The 24,734-nt window shown below is 58.8% G+C and overlaps 1 protein-coding gene across 1 annotated transcript; it reads right to left on the reverse strand.

Annotated features, from left to right (window-relative positions):
- Positions 1 to 3,898: 3,898 nt before the first annotated feature.
- Positions 3,899 to 15,537, reverse strand: NPR2 (natriuretic peptide receptor 2). The gene is made up of 22 exons (XM_071580087.1): positions 14,780 to 15,537; positions 9,591 to 9,790; positions 9,393 to 9,506; positions 8,986 to 9,121; positions 8,800 to 8,894; positions 8,581 to 8,713; positions 8,380 to 8,464; positions 8,149 to 8,269; positions 7,641 to 7,715; positions 7,400 to 7,477; positions 7,157 to 7,261; positions 6,832 to 6,903; positions 6,596 to 6,755; positions 6,367 to 6,522; positions 6,117 to 6,285; positions 5,857 to 6,003; positions 5,553 to 5,676; positions 5,354 to 5,422; positions 5,093 to 5,267; positions 4,911 to 5,009; positions 4,727 to 4,818; positions 3,899 to 4,572 (listed from the first exon to the last, which is right to left on the reverse strand). Exons 1-22 carry the CDS (start codon positions 15,507 to 15,509, stop codon positions 4,510 to 4,512), a joined length of 3,198 nt encoding a protein of 1,065 aa, XP_071436188.1. The 5' UTR covers positions 15,510 to 15,537; the 3' UTR covers positions 3,899 to 4,509.
- Between the last annotated feature and the right edge of the window lie 9,197 nt (positions 15,538 to 24,734).

The raw sequence follows: 24,734 nt of genomic DNA on the forward strand, positions 1-24,734 counted from the left end.
GCACGTCTGGCCCCGTCACCCTGGGCCAGCCGGGGGTCCCTGGGCTGGGCGGGCGTGTGTGGGTGGTGTGGGTTACTTGGGTCAAGCCGTGGGGAGCGGCGTGTCCCCAGGAGCCCTGGGCACGTCCGCCACAGTGGGCTGAACCGGCCCCTGCCCCGGCACGGCGAAACCCCCGCCGAGAGCCCGCAGGACACGCCCAGCCCCTGTCCAGGGAAGGGAAAGGTTGGAACGGGGGACGTGGACCCCAGGGATGGGGACTGACTCAGCCCTGCAGCGCGGGCACAGCCGTGATCCTGCGCCCCCACTCCCTTGCACCTCCGTGCCCCATGCGCTTCCTGTACCCTCCCCCATCCCCGCCCCGCCATCCCCCTGCACCCGCAAAACCCCGCGCCCTTGCACCCCTGTGCCCCCGCAGCCGCGCCCACCTACCCCGCTGCATCGCATCCCCCCTCACTCCTGCGCCCCTGCGCCCCCGCGACCCTACACTCCCGTCTGCCAGCACCCCTGCACCCCCAAACCCTTGCACCCCCATGCCCCTATACCCCCATCCCCCTGCACCATCATCCCTCTGCATCGCCACTGCCCTCGCACTCTCCCGATTCCCCGCACTCCCACTCCCAGCCAGGCCACGCCCACATTCCAGTAATCACGCCCATATTCCCCAATAACCACGCCCATATTCTCCATAACTGCGCCCCTCCCATCCGACCCGTCCTCTTGGCCGCGCCCACAGGGTGGTCGGGGCCACGCCCCCTCTGTGCTCTCCACCAATGGGAGGCGCGCACGCGGCCGCCGCGCACCGTCTCCATGGAGAGGCGCGCGCTACAGCCCCGCGCACGCGCCATGGAGCCGGGAGTGGGCCGCCCTCAGGGGTGCGGCCGGGATCGGGGGGCACAGAGAGCCTTGAGGGTGACCCCTGAGGGGGCGAGCGAGGGGGCAGGGCCTGTGGAGCGCCAGAGGACGGGAGGGTGGATAAGAAAATGGGGGGGGTTACAGCTTGGAGCGGGGAGGGGAGAGCCCAGGCAGGTAGTGTGTGCGCGTGCAGAGCCCCGGGCGGAGAGGGTGGTGGATATGGGGGGCAGAGCCCGGGCTGGAGACAGTGGGAGGGATGTTACTGCAGGAGGTCAAGGGGGTAGAAGGGAGTTGGGAGGGGAAGACCCTTCCCGAACGCAGTCCCAGCAGCAGGCAGTGCTGGCCCCCAACCGGCGAGAAGTCCCTTGTCCCTTCCCCCTGTGGGTGGGGGAGACTCTGCAGGGGACCTGGGGTCCCTTGCCTCAGAGCCTTGCTGGTGGGGGCTGGGGATGTGGCAGGCAATGGGGACCTGAAAGATGTGCCCCGTTGCCTTTCCTCAGGCTCTGTTCCCACCTGCAGGGTAGCTCTGGAGGGCCACGTGGTTCCTACATGCTCTGGGGAGAGGCCACCATGCATGGGCAAGGTCCAGGGTGATGTACTCCTGCCTAAGGTGCCCATGGAGAAGCTCCCATGTCACAGGGAGCCACTGACAGCCACTGCCAAGATGCTCCAGGAGATGTCAGACATAGCCGAAATGCCGCAAGAGATGACCACTGAGCTGTCCGCCGAGGCCCTTCCACCCGTGCCCAGCCCTGTTCCAGCTCCAGAGATGAGGCAGGATCCCAGTGAGATCAAGCTGCCTCCCTGGCTTGGGAAGTGGGGGACTTGCCCTGACAAGGTGCTGGTGGAGCCCCCCTCCATGCCGATGCCAGCAGAGCAGCCCAGCCAGCCAGTGCCCCGACAGAGCCGCAGGATCCGCAGCTGGCTGGGGGAGGTAACTGTGAGGGAAAATACCCCTGAAAACTGTCCCCGCCATGTCACACATGCTGATTCCATGAAGCTCCCTGCTCCTGGGTAGACCCTTCTTTTTAAATAGCCACCCTTGGCTGAGCCAGGACTTCCCAGCTGGGATCTTGCCACTGGGGAGCAGGAGCTGTATGTCACAGTCCATCGTAGGGATGTGGGGTGAGCCAGGCTGATGGGCCAAGCTGTGCCACAGCATGGGGACCCCATGGTTTGTTCAAGTGCCATAAGAGCCCTTGCCCAGCATAGGGGCAATCTGGGCACCCAGGGGCTTGGGGCAGCCAGACCTCCATCAGGCAGGAGAGGTCAGCCCTGCCCAAGCTGCAGGTGTCCCTGCTCCAGCATTCCCAGGGAGTTTACTGGAAGGACTGTAGCCCCTTTTTGGCAACTCATGCCTCTGAGGCTCTCAAAGGCCTAAAAGCCAGGAGCAGGCAAGAGGCACTGCAGGGTGGGCTCCTGCCACCTTTCACAGCCCCTACTGTCCATCTCCAGAAAGTCGTGGACCCCCTGAACTCTGGGCTGGGGCAGGAGCTAAGCAGTGAGGACTCCACCCATCATCATGGCTACCGTGGATTGCCACTCCACCAGTTCCTCTCCTCGATCACCGACAGCCCCACCACAGACACCTGCCGCCTGTCACACAGGGCCCTGCTGCTGGGGCAAGGTGAGGCTGAACTCCCCTGAGCCGTATGCCCCCAAAAAGACTGCAGGGGAATCCTAGCTGAGGGGCTGATGGCACCTTCCCCTCTGCAGGGCAGCGGAAGAACGCACTGGCATCCATGCTCTATGAGAAATACAGGCAAGCATGCAGCCCTGCATAACACCCACCCTTGGGGCTATGCCCCGTTAAAGGGGACTCATGGTGGGGGTACCTCACAGCTGAGGGGTGTGGTATCTGCTCTGACTGCAGTAAAGAGACAGAGGAGGAAATCCGTCCCCGCACAATGCCCAGGGAGTCTGTCTCCACCACGCACCAGGACTACTCTGCCAGTGGGTTCCAGCCCACACCCCTGCCCATCACCCAGGTACAGGCAGGAGACAGCCCCCCCAGCTTGTGGCAGCTCCCAGGCAAGCTGCAAGTCTCCTGAGTCCCCCTGAGCATCCTGTCCCCCCTGCTGTCACTTTGCTTCTACCTGCAGCCCCACAACTACTTGACGGAGCAGCCAACCAGCTTCTGGCTGGAACAAGCCCGTGGACTACCAGTAAGTCCATCAGCACCCTGCCCTGCCAGCACCCCACCCTGCCAGCACCCCAGGGGTCTCGGCTGCTGACAGGGATCCCTCCACTTCTCTCATCTCCAGGGTGTCACGGCCATCTTCAGCAGACACATTCCCTTCAAGAGGAATGCAGCCTTCTCTACTCCCATCACCATGTACCTAGGGCAGCCCCAGCCCCTCGATACCCTCAGCAATGAGCTCCATCCCTACAAGCAATAAAAAGCAAGGGAACACAGGTGGTCCTGGCATCCTGAAGGACAGCCCAAGCCTGTCCTCATGTGGGATCTTTGGAGGGGGAGCACTGTATCCCTGGTATCTCAAATCCTGCAGGGCCATGCAGCAAAGTGGGAAATGCTCCAGCCTCACTGCAAGTCACTGTTGACCCAAAATATGCTATGGACCCAAGCCTCCCTCCTTGGGCATGAAGGGAGAGCCCCTGGCACAGCCTCGTCCCCTGGGACGTCCCCTGTCGACACACACAGAGGGCGACACGAAGCCGTCGTTCCGGTCCCCAGGCACAGGTGTGTTCCAGTAAGAGGCGGCAGCGGGGCGGCCAGAGCATGAGCTCAGAGGAACGCACTGCAGCCCTCACGCCAAAGCAAACCCCGCCGCGACAGCCCTGCCTCCCCAGCACCGCCCGAGCCCTCAACAGCCGCCGCTGAGGCTGCCCGGGCCCGGCTCCCCATGCCCAGACCCCTGCCCTATGCTGCAGACAGAGCTGTGGGATACAATTCTCTGGGATGCTCAAAGGAAGCTGATCCCAGCCCAGGCTGTGTTCGATATTGGGGTTTCCCCCAGCCCCTCTCCCTGCTCGGCACTCCAGGGCAGAGAGAAGCAGAGGTTAGGGAACACATAGATTTGGGGAAGTTTGTATTTCCACAAAATAATTGCAGCAAGTCCTATATTTACACCTGGGGCGGGGCGGGGGATATATTTACATGACCCGGTGGGGGTATATACAGGGGAAGAGGCGACTGGGGAGGGGGGGAGCTGCGGCATTGAAGCCTGACCTGGCCAAGGAGTCAGTCTTGGCAGGAATCCCCATTTCCCCCCACCCCAGGGACATGGGCACATGGGCACAAGTTCTGCTGGGGGTCAGGTACTGAAAAGAGATGGCAAAGTGCCCTACGGGGCATCCAGGCCCCGGAGCAGCTCAGAGCCAGCTGAGCCACAGGGGAAAGGGCAGGGGTGGCAGGACCCAAGGGGTTGGGGGGTGGATAAGAGGGCTGGATTGGGGCCAGTTCCCCCCCTCCAGCAGGGGCTGTGGGGGAAGGTGGGCTTTGCTGGTGCTGATGGAGGGGGGCAGACAGTGACATGGCTGCTGCCCCACCTTGCCCCAGGCCCTGCTAAAGCAGGGGGGCTGTAGAGGTGGTGGTGGATGCAGTGAGGGATGAGTGCCGGTACATTCTGGAGGTCCAGGCACCGGGAGGCATTGGTGGCCCAATTAAGGCTGGGGGCTTTGCCACTGCCGCTGGGATCAGATGACTTTGGGGTCTTTTCTCTCACCCAGCAGCCAGTACGTCCGCATCTTTCCCTTGCCCTACGAGGCAGAGGGCAGTGAGAATCTCTCCACCCCTGGCATTGCTCCTTGGGTGTCATCCCCAGCATTGAGGGGAACAAGGGGGCCTAGTCCCAACCCACATGCCCCTGTGGCAAGAAGGGCTGGCCCCCCACTGGCAACCCTGTGCCCTCACCTTCATCTCCACATCCCCACGCAGCTCCAGCTCAAAGCAGCCAAACTCATCCAGGACTTCCTTGGTGGTGGATGAGACATGGATCTTCAAGGCTAAAGAAAAAGCAGGGAAAAGAGACTTGGCTGGGTGCAGGAGCTGGACACAACCCTTAGTGTGGACGCCAGCTGCCAGCCCCATGGCTCACCCTGGCCATTGGATTCCATGCGGGATGCAGTGTTCACCGTGTCCCCAAAGAGGCAGTACCGTGGCATCTTCAGACCCACCACTCCGGCGCACACAGGACCTGCCAGCACAGGGACACTCAAGGATGCTGCAGGGCAGGTGGGTGGGCCAGCACCCCGAGCTGTGGTGCCAGCAGGTGCTCACCGGTGTGAATGCCAATGCGCAGGTGGAGCTGGTCGTTGGGACGGTGCCGGATCTTGAAGGTTTTGACTGCCTCAAGCAGGGCCAGGGCCATGCGAACAATCTCACGGGCGTGCAGCTTCCCGTTGCGCACTGGCAGCCCTGAGACCACCATGTAGGCATCCCCAATGGTCTCCACCTGTGGAGTTGGAGGGAGCAGGTACAGCCTGGGCTCCTTGCTGCCTGTATCACTCTGGGGGACTGCTTGCTCACGCACACCCTCACCTTGTAGACATCAAAGTTATCAATGATGGCATCAAAGCAAGTGTAGAGATCATTCAGCAGCATCACAACCTGCATGGAGCAAGGGGGTGTGTGGGGCTGGGAGTGGGCATGTCCCTCCAAGCCCAGTGATAGAGCAATGCCAGGGTGCAAGACCTCCACCAGCTCCCCAGAGGGTCCTCCCCCCAAGCCCTGCTCTCACCTGCATGGGAGTACTCTCTGCTGAGAGAGCAGTAAAGCCCACAATGTCACTGAAGTAGATGGTGACACTGTCAAATGCCTCAGCCCGTACTGTCTCCCCACGTTTCAGCTGCTCTGCCACAGAGCTGGCGGAAACAGAGGGGATAGTGGTCAGCTCCCACTTCAAACCCTCTGTGCCCCCCACATTCCTTGCTCTACACCAGCATGGAGAGCTGGCAAGGGACCACATGCTCACACAGCAGTGGGAATATGCTGATCCCATGCCAAACCTCAGACCCATAAACTCCCTTCTCTCCCTTTCTCACTGGGGTAGAATCTGGTAGAGGAGGTTCTCCGCCTTGCGCTTTTCCTCCAGGTAGGCCTGGGTCCGTTCTTCCACGAGCTTTTCTAGGTTGTTGGCGTACTGTTCCATGCGTGAAAGCAAGTTGTCCAGGATGCTGGTGCTTCCTTCCCTGTTGGGATGCAGGCATCTGGCACTGTGGGAAGAGGTACCCCCCAACCACCACCCCCATGGCTGTCCCCACTCCCACCCCAGGGCCACCTTTCCCACTTGCCAATCACCCACTTGTTGAATCTACGGATGAATATCTTGATTTGGCTGAAGTCAGGGCGCTCGGCCGGCTCCTGTGCCCAGCAGCGCTCCATCAGCACGGCCAGCTCCTCGCTGTGCACCCCGATGTCAATTGAGGGGCGGAAGAAGGGCTTCTGGCTGTTACACACCTTCTGCACAATCTCTGCCAGGGGGTGGACAATGGTGAGCACCAGATCCTCCACAGCTGAGACAGAACCTCCCCACACCCACTCCCCACACTCACCTTTGGGGCTCAAGTCCATGCCCTCAATGTAGAAGGGGCCATTCCTCAGAGCAACCTCCTGCACGATGATCCCAAAACTGTAGACATCAGCTTTCTGCATGCCCGGTGTGGGCAGGTGCCCCTTCTGCAGCAGCTCTGGGGCTGTCCACAGCTTCTCTGGTGGGACACAGCCATGGAGCAGTGAGGCAGAGCCACCCCATCCCTCTGGTCCCCAGAAGCAGGCACTCACTAGCATAGAGCGCGTGCGTGTCCTCATTGTCACTGGGTGAGCGGAAGCTGGCCAATCCATAGTCAGTGATCTTCAGCACAAATCGGCTGTCCACTACACAGTTGGATGACTTGAGGCTGCCATGGTGGCCAATGATGCTGTTGTGCAGGAAGGCCATTCCCTGGGACAGATGGACACAGTGAAGCTGTTATCCCTCAGACACCTCCTCCATCCCCTTGTGACCCTCCCTTGGGTACCTTGACAATGTCATTGATGAGGGAGTAGCGAAACATCCAGTCCAGGTTGATGCTCTCATTCTCCAGGACGTCCTGGGGTAACACATTGAGTAGATCCCACCAAGCACTCAGGGCATGGTGGCACCAGCCTCACCAAGCACCCAGCTGGGGGGTCTGCAGAACCCACCCCCTCCCCTCCACCAGCCTCTGATGCCTGCTTGGGCAGCTCAGCTGCAAGCCTTGTAGGGCTTGGATGGCCACCAGTATCCACAGCCCTGTCCTCAGTGCCCAGGCAGGTCACTAGGAGTGTCCAAGTGTCACCCCTGGTGTTCCTAAGTCCCACTACCTGCAGACTGCCCCGTGGGCAGTATTCGGTGATAATGCAGATGTTGGGAGGGTCAATGCACGCCCCAATGAAGCGGGTCAGGTGGTTGAACTGGATGTCACGCATCTGCAGGTGGAAGTGGAGACAAGTCGGTTGTGTGGTTAGAGGGCATTGGCTTTAGCTTGCACCAGCCTCCCCCACTCCCAGGATCAGTCTCTGCACCCATGAGCAGGCTGCCCACCCCAGCCAAGATCCCAAACTTACATGTTTCAGCTCGAAGAGCACTTGCCGTGTCAGCTCAATGCGCTTCTTATTGATGTGTTTAATGGCCACCACATTGCCCTAGGGTGATTGGGAAGGGAAAGAGGTCAGTGCCTGCTAGGGATTTGCAGAGATGAGGAAGGTGCCAGCACCCTGCAGAGTGGGCATGCAACCAAGGGAAAGCACACAAGCAGAGCTGGGCCATTTTAGGTGGAGAGCTCAGCTCCCCACCTGCTACACTCACCTTGAAGTGGCCCGTGTTGGCGAAGATCTGGTACTTGCCATGGGTGGTCATCAAGGAGCCATAGCTGGAGCCACGCTGTGGAAAGGAAGGGATTAAGGAGAGGAACCCTGGGGTAGTGGAGTGACAGACACTGATGGAGCAGGGCAGGAACATCCTAGGGTGTGCAGGGCTTGGTGCAGAACAGACCCTAAAGGGTCAGGGCAAGCTCTGTGTGCTCTGTAGGGAGGGTGAGGTATGGTGCACTGAAGGGATTCAGGGCTGTGTAAGGGATGGATCTACTGTGACTCTGCAGGGGATGGAGGGTCATGCCACAGATGGATGGATTGCATTGGTGCAGGAGATAGAGAGCTATGTAATGATTGTAAGGGCTGTGCAGAGGACAGATGCAGTGAGGCTTTGGCTCTGTAGGGAACAGAAGACCATGTAGGGGATCAACAGGGAGAGAGGTTATGCAGGGAGGAAGGGCAGTGCAGGGGCAAGGTTGTGCCCCAAAGCTGGCACCTCTCACCAGGGACAGGGTGAGCCGGCTGCCCGCTGCCTTGTGGTACCGCTCGGGACTTCCAAACTGCAGCTCATCCCAGCGGATCCTCCAGAGCATGCTGGCAAGCTCCTTCTCCAGCATCAGCTTCCTGGGGGACACATGGGTGTGAGATCCTCATACCCACCTGCCCTTCCCGCCTTCTCAGCAGGCTGAGAAGTGCCTGGTGCCCAGGAAGAGGCTTTTCCAGCCCCAACTGACCTGAAGATGAGGAAGCTGGAGATGCCAAACATAACAAAGGTGAGGCCAGTGCCCAAAGCCACGATGGCCAGCATTGAGAGGGGGGCTGCAAACAGGAGGGGATGTCAGGGTGGCCTGGCTAGCCATGATGGCCAGACTGACATGCAGCCCATAAGGAAGGGCGCTTGGGGTCCAAGGGATATGGGGACAGAGCAAACCCACTTTTGTCACAGGAGGGGTCATCCACATCAAAGACGCAGGGAGGGTTGTCCAAGGGGGGAGCCCCCTTCACCCAGGGGATTGGTCGTCCCAACCAGTGAATTTGCTTCTCCACACCCGAGTAGTGTCCCACCACCTAAGGCAGAGAGAGATCAGGCCTCCCTAGATGTCAGCATCCCATGCCCCCACCCCAGCCAAGGAGAAACCGGTGCTGGTTCCCACCTCATACTTCCCAGTCTTGGGGTCACTCATGGCCCACAGGTTGAAGTCAGTGTCCCGGTCATTGTTGCTGTCCATGCTCACAAGCCCCGTCACTCCTGTGGGAGAAGCAAAACCCAGGTGGGACAGGGACTGGGTTCCACTGCCCCCACAGCACTTGCAGCTGAGCTGCCCCTGTCCCAGTGTTACCCTGGAACTTGCGGTCCCGCATCTTCTCAATTATGTGGGTGGCGTTTTTCTTGGAGCCTCCCTCACGCAGGGTCTCGTTCAGGACCATGGCATACAGCAGCATCCCATCATAGAAACAGCCCGCCACCAGGTTCATCTGCAGGGGGGAACCTGAGCACTGCACAGCCACGCATACAGGAGCACCCTGGCCCTGGGACCTCCACACCGGGACCATGCACCCACCCATGGCTCCATAATCTCACACTGGGGCCAACATGCACCTTGCAGGGATGGCAGTGCCCATGGCCATTCCCACCAGGAATGCCCCCCGCAGCACTACCTGTGACTCACCCTCTGCATCCTGGTAAGGTACCTCAGACCCATGTGGTTTGTCCCCAGCACCCCACCATGCAGAGGGATTCACTCACCAGGGAGTAGTTGAGCTGCACCCCAAATTTCTGCTTAGCTCGCAGGATGAGCTGGGTTTGGAAATGCTGGTACTCAGGATTTTGAGGCTCGTAGTAGGTAATCACCAGCACCATCTGCAACCAAGCACAATTACCCTGGTTCACACACTGGGGCCAGGGTGGGGAGATCCCTGTCTCCAGGAAGTGAGTGCAGCTCACCTGGAAAGCCTCACGCAGCCCTGAGTCCTGGCCTGGGCTCTGCTGCCAGGGCTTGAAGGGGTCACGGGCAGAGTCGCCACGCAAGCTCTCCCCAAAGACATCCAAGTAGAAGAAGACGTAGTCACCATTGGTGAGGTTTTCCTGCTGTGCCAGCTGCATGATCTGCCGCAGCATCTCCGGTGGCCCGCAGAGATACACCACTGCCAGCAAGAGGAGGGGGGGGATCAGGGAGGCATAACCCCTCACTGCACCCTGGGGCACACAGCCAGCTAGGGGGTGGGATGCTTTCCTCTGGGGACATGGGGTGGAGCAGCCCTGGGGACACTTGGTGGCTGCCTGGGGGATGGGGAGGATGGAGCAGGCAGATGGGACAGTACTTGGCTCACCACCTTCCCATGCCCCATGGCCAGCCCCACTGCTTTTGCTGCCATTGGCCCACTCTTTTCCCATAGATCACCCTGGGCTGAGAGAAAATGGGAGAATGGGAGAAAACTTGCTCCAAAACATGAAGTAGATGCTCCAGGCTCAGAGCTCACACACTCAGCTTCAGCAAAAGCCAGCCAGGATATGTCTTCCCTCCCCCAGCAGCAGTGTCCCAGCTGCTCCATGCCAGCCCCAGTCAGGAGACCAGGGGGGCAGGGAGAGGCGGTGGGGCCGTGTGCCTGGAGGCCCCTGGGGAACTCGGCTGCGGAATGGGACAAACCCATGTTTGGGTTCGTGGCTGGCCTGCCGTGTGGCAGGAATGCGCAGGTTCCCAGATTCCAGTACCTTCAGCGGCCACAGGCGTTAATTGGAAACAGAGCATCTCATCTCGCTGGTGTGACCCACACAGCAAGGGGGTGCCCGGGCCCCGCTGGGAAGCCCTGTGTGCCCCCAACCCTCTGCAGGGAGCTCGGCCAGTCCCCATGGGATGCCCACCCAGGTGCCATGTGGGGGCAGCATGGGGCTGGCACAGGGCACCAAGGGCAGTGAGGACGGGCGCCTGAGAGTGTCCAAAACCCCCCCAAGCAGGGGCCCTCCATGCCCTTGCTGAAGATCCTGACACTGCCTCCTCCCTCCCCCCGGAAAACCAGGGCCCTGCTCCAGCCAGCCTGGCTGGGAACCCGGGATTGAGCAACAGAGGAGGCGTCGGCGGGTGCTGGAGGAATGTCACGCTTGGGCACTGGCCCCAGCACACAGCCCTCCTGCATGGGGCCCAGTGCCCCGGCTGGACTTGGGGAACAGGGGGATGGGGACAGCAAGGGAGCCCTTCTCCTCTGGGATGGGGTCTCTGCTGCCGGACGGCACCCAGCTATGTGGGCACCCAGACATGTGGGCAGCAGAGCTGACATGGCCTGATGGGGTCACCCACGGGGGGCAGTGAGGCAGCCCACAGGTGGGAGAAGAAACCCAGCACAGCCACCTTGGACACAGAGAATCCACAGCAATGTGGGGAACTGCTCTTGGACACAGAGGAGAGGAAAATCACAGCAGCATGAGCTGTGTGTGAGCAAAAGCCTGTTCCAGGGTCTGAAATGGTTCTCTCTAAATGCTGCAATACTTCAAATAAACAGTCTTGGCTTCCCCGCTTCGCTAATCCTGCACCCAGAAATGAGCTGGCCCCAAATTTCTCATCCAGGATGGGCAGCTCAGCACCATCCTGGCATGCAGATCCTGAGGGTCTCCCCCAAGGACACAGCATGGGACCCTCCCCATCCCATTGTAGGCGCCAGGAAAAGGCAGCCACACAGGCTGGGAAGTCACAACAGCTGGTGGCAGATGGTGGGACACTGCAGGCAGCCAGCCCCCGCGGCGGCAGCAAAAGCCTGCCTGGTCAAAGGCCACCAAGCAAGGGGATGAATGGCGCCTGAACAGCTCCCTGGGGTGCAGGTTGCAGGAGCTGTGTAGAAGGAAAGGGTCAATGCCTGGGGCTATCTCTGACCTAGGCAGCTGCCTCCAGCTGGCAGCCTCCTGCATGGCCAGCAGCACTTCAGTGGGCTCACGCAGCCCCCCAGAAGTTGGCAAATGGCCAAAGGCAGCCTCAGCATTGCTAAGAAAAAGGTGAAAGGGGTCCTGCAAGACTGGGGTGCATCCAGCCCCCTGGCAATTATTTAAGGGGTGTCTGTGGTGTGGGAGGCAGAGTGCTGAGCCCCAGAAGAGGAGCAGCACCACGAGTTTGCAGATGAGGTGGCAGGACACTGCTTTACCCCTGCACGATGGAAGAAAACTCTAAAGTGAGGGTTAATTCCAGTTTCAGGCAGCAAATCCCAGCTGCAAGCAGCCCCACAAGCACAGGGCACTGCAGTGCAGAGACCCTTGACCTGGCCAAGAGGCTGTCACATGCCCAGGGGTATTGTGGGGGTCGAGGACCAAATGCACTCCCCTCTGGTGGCAGCACCCAGTCATCTCCCCAGGCAAGGGACTTGGGCTTTTTGCAGGCAGATGCTCCGCTAATTCCCTAAACCACAGCTCTAATTATATCAGCACTTTTGCAAATGGCACAAGAGATGTGGGCCCCTGCACGTCGCCCAGGCACCGGTAAGACAGGCGGTGCAATGCACCCACACCCCCTCATGCTCGTTCCTTAGACCTGTGAATGTCAAGGATCAGCAACACTGGGGACGCAGAGTGGGGCAAATAAACAACTCTTCTCAGGAAAGTTTAGCAAACTCCTGCCCATCACGTGAGAGAAGGAAGGTGACGCCAAAAGGGATGACATGTGGTGTCACTGCACTGGCACAGATACGGATGTGGCTGCAACTGAAGACCCTGCTTTCCCTCTCCATGTCACACCACGAAGATGTTAGGATACCCAGGATAGCCTTGTAGGTCCCCACTCCCTGCCCCATGCACCTGAATTAGGAAAGCACCTAGCATGAGCTTCACAGCCCTGAACACCCATCTCTGATGGGCAAAGCACTCAGCCCCACACTCTGGCCCCATCTCTGGGCTGTGGCCAGAGGCACCCAGACCCTCTCCACATCCCTGCTCATGGCAGGCAAGTTGGAAATAAATGATCTTGAAGGCCCCTTCCAAACCAAGCCTTCCTATGACTCTGTGATAACATGGTGCCAGTTCAGAGGGCCTTCAGGCCTCTGCCCATGCCTGGTGTCCTCCTCCAACAGCCACGACCCGCTGCCTCCACCAGGAGAGATTGATTCCCGATGGGGTGATTCACAAGACCAAGCCAGAAACCTTGACAGGAATTGCTGATTTCAGCCTTTTTCCCTGTTGAGTCCTTTATCACCATCCCAAGAGAAGCTCCACATCCCATGGCTGATGCTGGCGCACGCAGGGAGCTTCCATCCCAGAGGAGTAGACACAGGCTGCACAGCTCCTGCAGCCCACCATGGGCTGCTGACTCCATGGACTCAGCCTCGCCAGCCTCAGTCCTGAGGGGAAGCCAATCCAGCACCCCAAAGTGTCACACATCCCCCCAGCCTGGTCCTGCACAGCCTCAGACATGGCTCCCACTGGCCCATCTGGCTCCACTCATCCTGGCTGGATGTCTTTCTTAATGACACAGCATCACAGAATCCATTAAGAAGCATTGCAGAGTGGCTGACTCCCCAGGATCGATACACCCCTCTCATCAATAATGAAAGAGCATCAGGCCGCCCTTGCTCTCCAGCTGCCTCTGCAAGCCCCTCCATTTCCTCCCATTCCCAATATAGCTGCTCTCCTGGGGCACTCAAAAGGCATCAAATTGATTTATCCCTCCATCAGCAGGGTGGGGCCATCCCAGCCTCATGTAGGGGCACAGTGGGGACAGGTTCAGCCCATGGCACCCAGTCTGGGGGCCTCTGTCCAAGCATGGGACCGCCGCCTTGATATGTTGGCACCAAGCTTCTCTGGGCACATAATGGGCACACAGCCAATGTAGTCCTTCAGATGGCCACATCCACTCCGTCACCTTCAGCCTTCAAGGAGGTGCCTGAGGCCCACCTGCCCCCAGGGATGCCCCGATCCTGCTAACACAGAGGGTAGAGTGGCCCCACAGTGTGCCTCTCATAGTGTGTGTCCCACCAATATGGGGGGCCTCCCTGGTTGACCAAGCTGGGGGGCAGGGAGGAAGACACTGTGCCCTCTCTCCACACCACATCCTGGGCTTTCCACTGGCACAGGGTTTGGTCCTGGGAAGGGCCCAAGTACTGCCTTGTTCTCCATGAAGTCACTTCCCTGTGCAGGTTCTGCAGCTTCTCTAACCCCACTACAACAAAAATGTGCTCACTTCTTGCTGTGCCCTACACCCAGCCCACTCAGCCTACCCCTTCCTGTGCCCTACACAGGTCCCACTATGCCCTCAGCCCATCCTCATGACCCACATGGGTCCCACTGTGCTCCCAGACCCTCCGTGTTCTCCACAGGGATCTCACTGCCCCTTTGGCCCCTTGCCATGACTCACCCTGGGTCTCAGTCTGCCCATCCCTTCCTGACCTCACATGGGTCCCACCACATCATTGGCTCCTTGCTGTGCCCCACATGTGTCCCATTTTGTCCTTGCCCTCTAACTGCACACCTCACAGGTCCCACTGTCTCCTCAGAGTCTCATGGTGTCCCACAAAGGTGCCACTGTTCCCTTGGATTGTTGCTGAACCCCACACAATCCCACTGTGTTCCCATCCCTCCCTTGCTGTGCCCCAGACAGATCCCAATAGCCCCCTAATCCCTTTGGTGTGCCCTAGATGTGTCACATTGCTGCCCTGACCCTTTGTTGTGCCCATAATGGGTCCTGCTGTGTTCCCAGTCCTTTGCTGTGTCCTACAGCAGTCCCACTGCATTTCCATCCCCCCTCTGTGCCCCAGATGGGTCCTGCTGCTCCTTTAACCCTTTACTGTACCCTACATGTTGTCCACAGCACCCTAGTCCCCTCACTGAACCCCAGATAGGTACCATGGCACTGTCACCCCCTTGCTGTACTGTATGTTTGTCACACAGCCTATCCTCCCCCTCTAATGTGCCCAAGACAGGTCCAACCGCACCCCCCCCCCACCACACGGATTCCTCTGCACCCTCAGCCCCTCGCTGAGCCCCACAGAGGATTCTGCTCCACGAGCCCTGTACAGATCCCCCACAAGGAGCCCTCTCTCTGCTCTCCCGGCCCCATCGCACCCCTACACCCACCCTCGCCCCCGTCCGTGGGCGATCAGCCCTGTCCCGCGCGAGATCGTCGTGTCCCCCGTCCCCCCACGCCGCGCCGCCCCACGCACCGCGCCCGTTGGCTTTGATGAAGTGGACGGCGGTGTCGGGGCCGCCCTCGTCGGGGGAGTAGATGTGAACGGTGACGGTGAGGTTGTTGCCATCCTGCAGCTCCTGGTAGACGCCCTCGACGGTGAAGTAGTAGGGTCGGTCATCGGTCTTGCGGTCCACGTAGAGGAGCACGGCGCGGGCACTCCAGTTGAAGTGCGCGTGGAGGTGGGAGACGAAGGCGCCAAGTTTGGGGGCCGAGGGCCCGGTGCGCACCGTCGTACTGTAATGCTCCCGCTTGCGGCTGAAGCCCGCGGCCACCGCCCCGCCGGTGATGAGCGGCAGCCGCCAGTGCGAGGCGAACCGCCCCACGGACGCGGCAGGGTACACGCAGCCCGGCCCGAATAGCACGTCGGGGTCGTGGTAGAGCTTCAGGTCCACGGCGTTGAGCGGTGCCACGTACTCGGAGCAGGCGCCCTCCAGCTCCGAGCTCATGAACTCGACGCGCACGGAGAAGGGCCGCGGCAGCAGCGGCGGCTCGCCCCGCTCCAGCGCTTCTAGCGCCAGGCTCAGTGCGGGACCCACGCGCGGCCAAGCCCACGCGTAGCTCACGTTGCGCTCCGGCAGCACCACCGCCACTGTCAAGTTGGCGGACGCCCCGTCGGGGGTCGCCGGTCGCCGGCCCCCGCTTGCAGGTACCGGCGGCAGCAGCAGCAGCAGCGCCAGCAGCGGCAGCGGCAGCTGCGGAGCCATGGGCCGCGCTAGCTCCTCCGCCCCGGCCGCCGCCCGCCGCTCAGGCGCCCCCGCCGCACCCCCGCCCCGCCGACCGCCACCGACCGCCCTCCCCCGGGGGGGCGGTGCCGCCGGTCCCCGCCCGGCCGGACAGCACGGGGATGGGCGGCACCGCGGCGGGGCGGGAGGCGGTGTCCCCGGAGAGAGGGGGGGCCGGAGGAGGGGCGAGCGGAGATGGGGGAACGTGTTGGGGGTGGCGGGGGCTGAGGGGTGCTCACCGTCTGTCTTCCAGGTTCGGGAACAGCTATAGGGTCCCCAGCGTGGGGATTAGGGCGCGGGCTCCCCAGGTCCGGCGACCCCCAGTGGGCAGGGATTGAGGAGAGGGTGCGTGCCTTCTAGGAGGTCCGAGAGAGGGGCTGGGGAGGGGGCATCCGAGTTCGGCGTGTCCCCAGTCGGAGGGGAATGAGGGAGGTGTGCTTTGGTTCTGGTGAAGTGCCGTGAGGGGGTAATCGGAGGAGAGGACACCGGTTTGGGACAGGGGGCTTGGGGTGCTCCGCTTCTGGATGGAGGGGCTGGGGAGGTGCTCGGAGGTCCCCAGAGTGGGGCTGGGGAGGGGAGCCCCCAGATTCGGCCACTCCCAGTGGGCAGGGATTGAGGAGGGGGCACAGGGGATCTAGGGTTTCCAGAAAAGGGATTAGTGAGGGACCATTAGGGTTTGGAGTATCCCCAGTGGTTGGGAGATTGAGAGAGGCACCTGGGGTCGGGGAGCAGGTAATGTCCAGGTTCTAGGGGACCCAAGAGACTGGGGAGGGGATGTCCCATGCTAGGGGTTCCCAAGGGTTAGAGAAGGCAATGGGGTGCAAGGAATGTGGGTGATTGGGGCATTGGCAAAGTGGTACCCTGGGAAGGGGTGTCCCACTGCGGGGAGGTGAGAGAATACACGGCTGTGAGGTGCAGGCAGCTGAAAAGGGAGGGGATATCCTGGATGTGGTTGTCGTCATTATGGATTTTTGGGAGGTCTTAAGCTGTGGGGTACAGGGGGAGTCAGGCTCTCCAGATCTGGGGAGGGGCGGGGGGGTTGAAGACTTCCCAAGGGATTTAGGATGCAAGGGGGCAACTGGGGAGTTGGACCCTGAGTACCAGGATACCCTGAGAATCCAGACATCTCTGGCACCCAGGAGGTTCCTGTAGTAGTGAAAGGGGTAAGTGGGGCCCAGTGCCACAGTGACCTGGCCTGCCTGCTGCCTGTCAGCACAGGGCCTTGTGGGGCTGGAGGGGTGAGGCCAGGCGGTGGCAGGGGACTGAAGGCAGTGGGCATGTCACCATGAGGGTTTTAAGGCTCCAAGCCCTGTGCTATGGGACACAACACCTGTGGAGTGGGGTAGAAGAGTGGGCGTCTGTGAGAGGAGCACAGGGGAGCTGTCTGTGGGCAAGGGCTGGCTATGAGACAGAGAGCTCTCTGCGAGGCCCTAGGATGCCTTGGGGCTGGGTTAACACGGGCAGAGTGGGGCTAGTGGTCCTTCCGAGGATTTGGAAAGGACCTAAGGGGATGCTGTGGGCTGCCATTGGGCGCCACCCAGCCCCGACGGACACAGAGTTGCCGTGCGTTTGTTTGCAGGGACGCCTCGGTGGGGCAAGGGGGGCTCGGCGGGGCCAGCATGCCTGCGGTACATTCCTCGCATTCCCAGCCTGCTGCCTGCTCGCATTGGGCTGGGATGGGGGGCGATAGAGGCTGGAGGTGGGTGTGGGGATGTGTTGCCCCATGGCTCAGAGCTACGTGGGACATCATGCTTGTGTATGTGGAAGCGCAGTGGCTGTTCAGGGACTTCGCGGGTATTTGCAGGTATCACTGGCGCTGCAAGGTCCCGCCGGGCTCAGATGCGTGAGGGATGATGTGCTGAGCAGCGGACAGGGTGATCACTGTCTTCTGCTGGGATTTTAGGGCAGGCCACCGGAGCAAAGCAGTATCAAGGTATGGCACCTCATCATTGTGCCCCAGTACGGGACCCATCACCACTGGGGTTGCCGGGAATCACAGCCTCTCTCACAGTCCCTGCCTGTGACAGTGTGGGTGTCCCCACTGAGTGAGACGTCCCTCCATCGTGCGGTCATGGAACTCGGCTCACCCAGCCCTGCACAATCCGAGTCGGTGGGATTGGGTTGCCGGCTATAAATACCCCGGGCCAGCCTTGCACGGAGCCGGCAGCGGTGCCTGAGCCGGAAGAAGGTGAAATCCGACCGACAGTGAAGATAGCCTGAAAGGAGAAGCTGGAATGATCTGGAAGAGCTGCCCCGGGGAATGTGGAGCTGGGCATTATGGGGTGATGATGGAGTCCATAACCTCTGCGAAATCAGCCCTGCTCACGGCGTACTGATGGCGGCAGGTCCTGTACTCTCCACGTGCACCCAGCCCTGCGGCTCGTGTCGTGAGCCACGGTAGCATCTCCGAGCCCCCGGTGACACAGGCCGGGGGGCAAAAGGGGGACAGAGGGGCTGGCAGCAGCCTGGATGGGAAAAGCCTTCACCCCGTTCTCTCCCTGCCTGCAGCGGTCAGGGAGCAGGCAGGAGCCGCTCCTCTGCGAAGTGGTGGTGCTCCCGCAGGACTTGCCACGGGCAGAACGCAGCCAGCGGAGAAATGGCTCTAGGAAATTGAAACCAAACAGACATATGGGGAAGAAAAACAGAGGGGGTGGAGGGAGAGCGGGAGAAGCCGGGGGGGGGGGGGGGGCAGTCCCTGCGGGAAGGATGGGGTGCGTGGAATGCTCTTGACAGGGACTGTGGGTGCGGCGGCAGCCCCTGTGTGCGCGTGCGAGCCAGCAGAGGGGGCCCGGTCACCGCCCCGGTACCGCACGCATCGCGCACCGCACACACCGTACTTACACCATACAGTACACACACACTGTGCACACGCTGTACACCCGCCATACACACGCTGTACACTGTGTGCGCTGTACATCATACATACACTGCACACACACCATACACCATGCACATGCCACACACACACCGTTCATGCACCCTGCATACACCGCACACCCCATACATACCATATACATACACTGTGCACACACCACACACATCACACACACTATACAGAAACCACACACCTCATACAGACACCATGCACACACTGTGTACACAACATGCACTGCACACACAGTGCATATGCTGTGCATCTTAGACACACTGTACACACCCTGCATACACACTGCACACACACCATACACCCATCACACACAGTGCACACACTGTGCACCACACACACCTTACACACACTGTACACCCACTGCACATGAACTATACATCGTGCACACACTGCACTGCATGCACACTGCACCATGAACACACCCCACACCTTCCACACACTGCACATCCACTGCACATCCACTGTACACAGTGCACACACTGCGTGCTGTGCACACACCATGCACATCACACACAGAGTGCACACGACAAGCACCATACACACACCTTAGACACACCATACACCGACTTACACACACTGTATGTTGTGCACACAGTGTTCACTGTACAAACACTGCAGACACACAGTGCACGCCCTGTGCACCATACACACAACTCACACACACCATACACCCTGCACACACTGTGCACCATACATACACCACAAACACACCATATCCATGCTGTACACCATATACACACCATACACACACCTTCCACACACTGCACACCCACTGCATGCACACTGAACCATGTGCACACCCACTGTGCACTGTACACTCACCATACATGTGTCACACACATACAGTGCACACACCATGCACCATACACATACTTTACACACACCATACACCCTGAACTCACTGAGCACTGCATACACACCACACACATCACACACGTACAGCGCACACACCATGCACCATACACACAGCTTACAAACACCATACACCCACTGTACACTCACTGTATTCTGCAAACACAGTGTGCACTGTACACACACCACAAACATACCCTACACACACTGTTCACACAGCATACACTGTACACACACTGCACTCTGTCCCCTCAGCCTGCTCCCTGGGCTGGGGTTTACCATGCTTTAGGGTTTCTCTAACTGCATTGCCTCTTCCCTGTCCCACAGTTTCACTCTGAGTCTTATTGGCATCCCACACCTCAGAGCTGACAAGGCTTCCTTGCACAGGGCTGTTCTCAGTCGTGGTGATCTGTAGTGGTTCATGGCAGCCTGTGGTGGTCCATGGAAGCCCATGGTGATTTCTGGTGGTCTGGAACAGTCCACAGAGGTTCATGATGATCTATGATGGATTTCAGTTATTCATGCCAGCCCGTGGTGGTCCATGGCAGTTCACATCAGTCCATGGAGGTCTGTGATCATCTGTGATGTACTGCAGTGGTCTGTGGTGGTCCATGGTGGTCTGTGGTGGTCCAGAGTACTTTGAGGCCACCCATGGTGGTCCATGACGGTCCATAATGGTCCATAGTCCTCTATGGTGATCCATAACAGTCCATGGTAGTCCATGGAGGTGCATGATAGTCTGTGGTGAACTGAGTAGTCAGTGGTGGTGGCTGGTGTTATGTGGTGGTCCATGGCAGTCTATTGCCAGCTGTGGTGGTCCATGGTAATTCATTGTAGTCTGTGGCGGTCCACAGATTTCCATGTGGTCTACAATGGACTGCAGTGGTCCATGGTGGTCTGTTGCAGTCCATGTGACCACATCTGACCAGAGATTTCCATAGTGATTTATGGTGGACTGTGGTGGTACATGGCAATCCATGGTGACCCTTACTTGTCCTAGGACTGCCCCAGAGCACCAAGGGCACAGCCATATTCACCTGCCTTAGGCAGCTCAGTCCTTGGAGAGTTGAGATTCCATGTTCCCAGCAAGTGAAACAAAGCCCCAGGTTCCCAGAGCTTACACCTGTTTGTTGACTTCCAGGCTCCTTCACCTCAGCACCAAGACTGGGGCCAGGCACTTGCCAGGCTCGGGAGATGTCTGTGAAGAGCATGGCAGGCACCTCAAGTGGATGCCTGCATCCCAGTCAGCTCTGCCAGAGCCAGAGGAAGGAGTTGTGCAGACACTGCTGTGCCAGGGCACATACAGCACTGGGTCATGGGGAGGCCTGGGCATGGATGGGCAGCAGCCCTTTCTTGTTGAAGGCAGGAATCTCTAAACAATATTGCAAGGAGGGCACATAGAAAGAAGACAGGGATGGAGAAATCACCACTGAAGACCCCTGTTTTCATCCAAGTGGGAGTCAGGGTCCTGCTGAGTGCCCCATTACCCATGCTTGAAGAGCCGCACCATCCCAAATGGGAGAGGAACATTTCCAGAAGGTCAGAGGACATGAAGCTACGTGGACATGAAGCACAGAGGGAAGGGTGGAGGTACATGAGGTGATCTTTGCATATGTGGGCCTCCTGTGCTTCTCCTGTCCAGGGAATCTGAAGGGCTCCTTGTTTAGGATTGGAATTTGTGTGCCAATAGTGGAAAAAATAGAGCAGAGGTAAATATTTTAAAGGGAAAATGTGGAGATATATGGCAGCTGTGTCACCTTGCTGGTTCAGGGCAGTAGCTGTCCCACTGTGTCCTTGAGGACAACCCCCAGCACCCACATCTCTCTGTGCCCCAGGCCCGAGGTGGCACCAGGACAAGACATGTCACCTGTAACACCCTTCAGGCAGGTGCTGCCAGTGCCAAGTCAGGGACCCATGCTGCAGTGCTTTCTCTTCATCTGCTCTGGGACCCACAGACTGGGTATGTGGGGTCCTGGCCCTATGTGCAGATGATCTCGTCCACTATGAATCCACCGGTGGTCTCTTCCACCATGAAGCTGCCAGCCATCCATGGCATTTCCTGTAGGATGTCCCTAAAGCAGAGTAGCATCCCAGTGTGCCCCTGTGAGTGCCAGCCAACAGCCCGTAACGCAATGGGCCAATGCAATGTGCAGCAGGATATGTCTTTCTGATACCAGAGCCAGGCCAGAGATCTGCAGGATCCACCCAGGATCCAGAAATCCTCCAGAACTCCTGGGACTCTCCCTGTCCCTGCATTCCAAAGAAGCAAGGTACCCAGGACTGGTCTGGGAGTCCACCCAGGGATCCCCAGCATGTCCCAGAGCAGTTACCCACTGAGGTCAGTGCCAGTGGCACAGCACCACTATGGCAAAGTCCGCTCCATGGCGAGGTGCCTGGACACCTGACCTCCCCAGCAGGTCCCTGGGCCCAGCAAGTACCTGGCACTTTTTTTGCTGGTGTGGCTCCTTTGTGGCCTAGGAATGATCTCCTAGGGTTATTTCTGACTCACAGGACAGGAAACATTTCAAGGTTTAAGCCGAGCTGAATAATGTGCTCATTTCCTTGTGCCGACTACAAAGCACCTGCTTCAGGGGATTTATGGAGTGCTGGCCTCTCGCACTCACTGTGCGGCTGCCTGCCCGGATGTTTTTATTTTCCTAGGATGGCCAGCAAGTGCCAAGGCCTGTTTTCCTATACACCCCATGACCTCACGGCACGTTTCCCTGAGAGGAGCCTAGTCAGAGCCATGGGCTGCAGTACACCTAGGGCACTGGGATACCCAGGGTGCTGGGATATCCAGGGTGCTGGAGAGGCAGGGTGGGTGTCAGCACCTTGCCAGGGCTGAGGGTAGGGATGCATGGCTAACACACTGTAGCCAAAACCTGGCCTGGCACAGAGCAGACACAGTTAGGATAGACCTGGGAGAGTGCCAAAGGATAATGGAAAGGAATAGGGCATGAGGGCAAGCAAGGGAGAATAAGACCGTGTGAGAGAGGGCAAGAGCTTGGGTGAGCTACAGCATGGGATTGCCCAGAACATGGAGCCCATCCCACAGCTAGGGATGAACAGACACCACCCCACAGCAGACCCTGTCCCAAGGCAGGGGACCCACACATATCATCCCACAGAAGACCCTGTCCCACAGACATTATCCAACCAGGGCTTACAGAGCCTCTGTGAAATACTGTACTCAACCTATGGGGTGGGAATGTCTCTCCCCTGTGAGCAGTGTGTGTGCTGAGGCCAGGGAGACTCATGGGAGATGCAGGTCATGTCGGCACTCCCAGCCCATACTCCTCCACTGGCACTGAGCTCCATCCATTAGGCAGGCAGCCTGCAGAGTAAGGTGGCATCAAGTTTTTCAGCACGTCTCCTCTGCTTTGTCCCCTCTTTGAAGCAGCAGTCTCACTGCTGGTAGGGCTGGATCTGACCCCACCAGTACTCCAGCCTCCATAAGCTATCCTGTCTGGCTTACCAGCTGCAGGATGAAGGATACCATGAGTTGGCTGTCATTCCCTGGGTAACCCTTTGTCCCCTCCTGTGCCCTTTTCCAGCTCCTCACTGCCCAGCTCTCTCTGACCCCTCTGCTCACCTCTCCCGTGGGATCAGGCTGTGCCTGTGAGCAATGGGTCAGGTGAGTGACATCACTCGGAGCTGGCATCTACCTCCTCCTGCCCTGGTGCCATGGGGAGTCCATGGCAGCACTGAGGCACTTTGGTTCAGTGATAAATTGGGGTTGTGGGGTTTTTGATTTTTTTTCTGTTTAGAGAGAAAATAAAATACCTTTGGGGAGCAGGAGCCAAGCTCCCCAGTGCCTAAAACAGCAATCACAGCACTTCCTTGGATTTATGGTGTTTGCTTTCACAATGCCAGCCGGGATCCTGTTTGCTTCCTGCTCTGCAGCTGCAGTCCCAGCTGAAGGCTCAGGAGATTCAGGTTTTATAACCCTCCTGGATCCTGCTGATGGCAACTTGTCCAGCATCTTTTATTATCCTTCAAACCTTCTGTGAGGCTGAAGTGGGCTGTTGTCACCTCATCCCACCACCCACTGGCTTTCGTGCTTGTACCTGCCTATCCACAGGGTCTCATCCTTGGTATTGGGCACTCGGACCATTGCTCTGCAGAGGAAGTACCCAGCTTTTCTGGGAGAGGAGGCCAGCAGTGCTGTGCCCTTGGTGGGCTGCTCTTGGGTGCACAGTAAAATCAGAGAGCCAGGCTCGGCAGGACAGCTGGGTCCTGCTGGGAGAATGCTGAGACATTGATATGACTTTCTGCAGGATCCCAGAATGCTCAGGAATGGTGACTGCTCCTCACTGGCATGACTGGATAGGCAGCCGGTCCCTGCTGTTGGTCTCTGTCTGATAAATCAAAGTGACTGAACTTCCAGAGGGGCACTTCTTCCAGTCTCTGTGTACCTTTTGTGGCTCTCCCCCAAGTCTCAGTTGTCCCCTGAGATGTGAGACCAAAACTGGCTGCCTCCTTTCAATCTCTGTGGCAAAACTTCCTTCAGGATGCACAGGCTGGCACAGTGGGAGAGGATGTCAGCTCCTCCAGCCACAGCATCCCTTGAGAACCTAAACTGAAGCTCTAAAGCACCAAGTCCAACTCCAGCTGCTGCTTTCCAAGCTACAGGCCCTCTCCTGCACTAGCCAGATGAAAATGCTCTGGGTCACCCACGGGAGTGTGTGTGCTGGGGCCAGGTGGCTGTTCAGGGATGTAAAAGTGAGGGAACAAAAGTGTCAGAAGGGGGAAGAGCAAGACCAACAGGCTGTGGGGGACCATCAGGCCTATTGCAATTGCACAGCCACAGTGTGGAGGGTGCTCCTCTGCCCAGGTCCCTCTGCAACATGCCAAGGTGTGTAGTGACTCTTTCCTCTTTATCTATGTTTTCCCAGCAAAGTGCTTTGATGGAAAGCCCAAAGGCCATGAGTGAGCTGGTAGCCTTAACCCTCTCTTTGGTAAACCAGAATGGCTACAGAAATCCTGGGAATGCCTCCCCATGACCATGATGGAGCAGGGGCAATGCTGTTCCACACAGCCAAGAGATGCTGTTGCCCCAGGTTTTCAGCACTCTTCTGGAAGCCTGTCCAAATCCTGTGGGCCTCCGAGTGAAACCCATCCCTTCTGTTTAACATTTGCTGTTCTCAGTGATGAAACAATGATGGATTATTTCATTGCAGTTACTAGCGTGCCAGACTTCTTTTTCCAAACACACAATAGGAATATTAATTTACTGCTCTGACAACGAACACTTTTATCCTCCTTATATAGTAACAACTCTGTACCAAAGGGCAAGTTCCATTTGTCACTGATACACTCCACCATCCCAGTTCAGGGCCCCATGGTCAGCAGTTTATTCATGGCTGCTCAGAACTTCTCTGGTTTATTATTATCCTTTCCCAACAGATCTCATGCTCACTGCCACCCGGCCACCACACTGAGGGGCACAGCTTCATCCAGGGCTGGGA

This window comes from Pithys albifrons, chromosome Z (assembly GCF_047495875.1).
Source record: "Pithys albifrons albifrons isolate INPA30051 chromosome Z, PitAlb_v1, whole genome shotgun sequence".
NCBI lineage: Eukaryota > Metazoa > Chordata > Aves > Passeriformes > Thamnophilidae > Pithys > Pithys albifrons.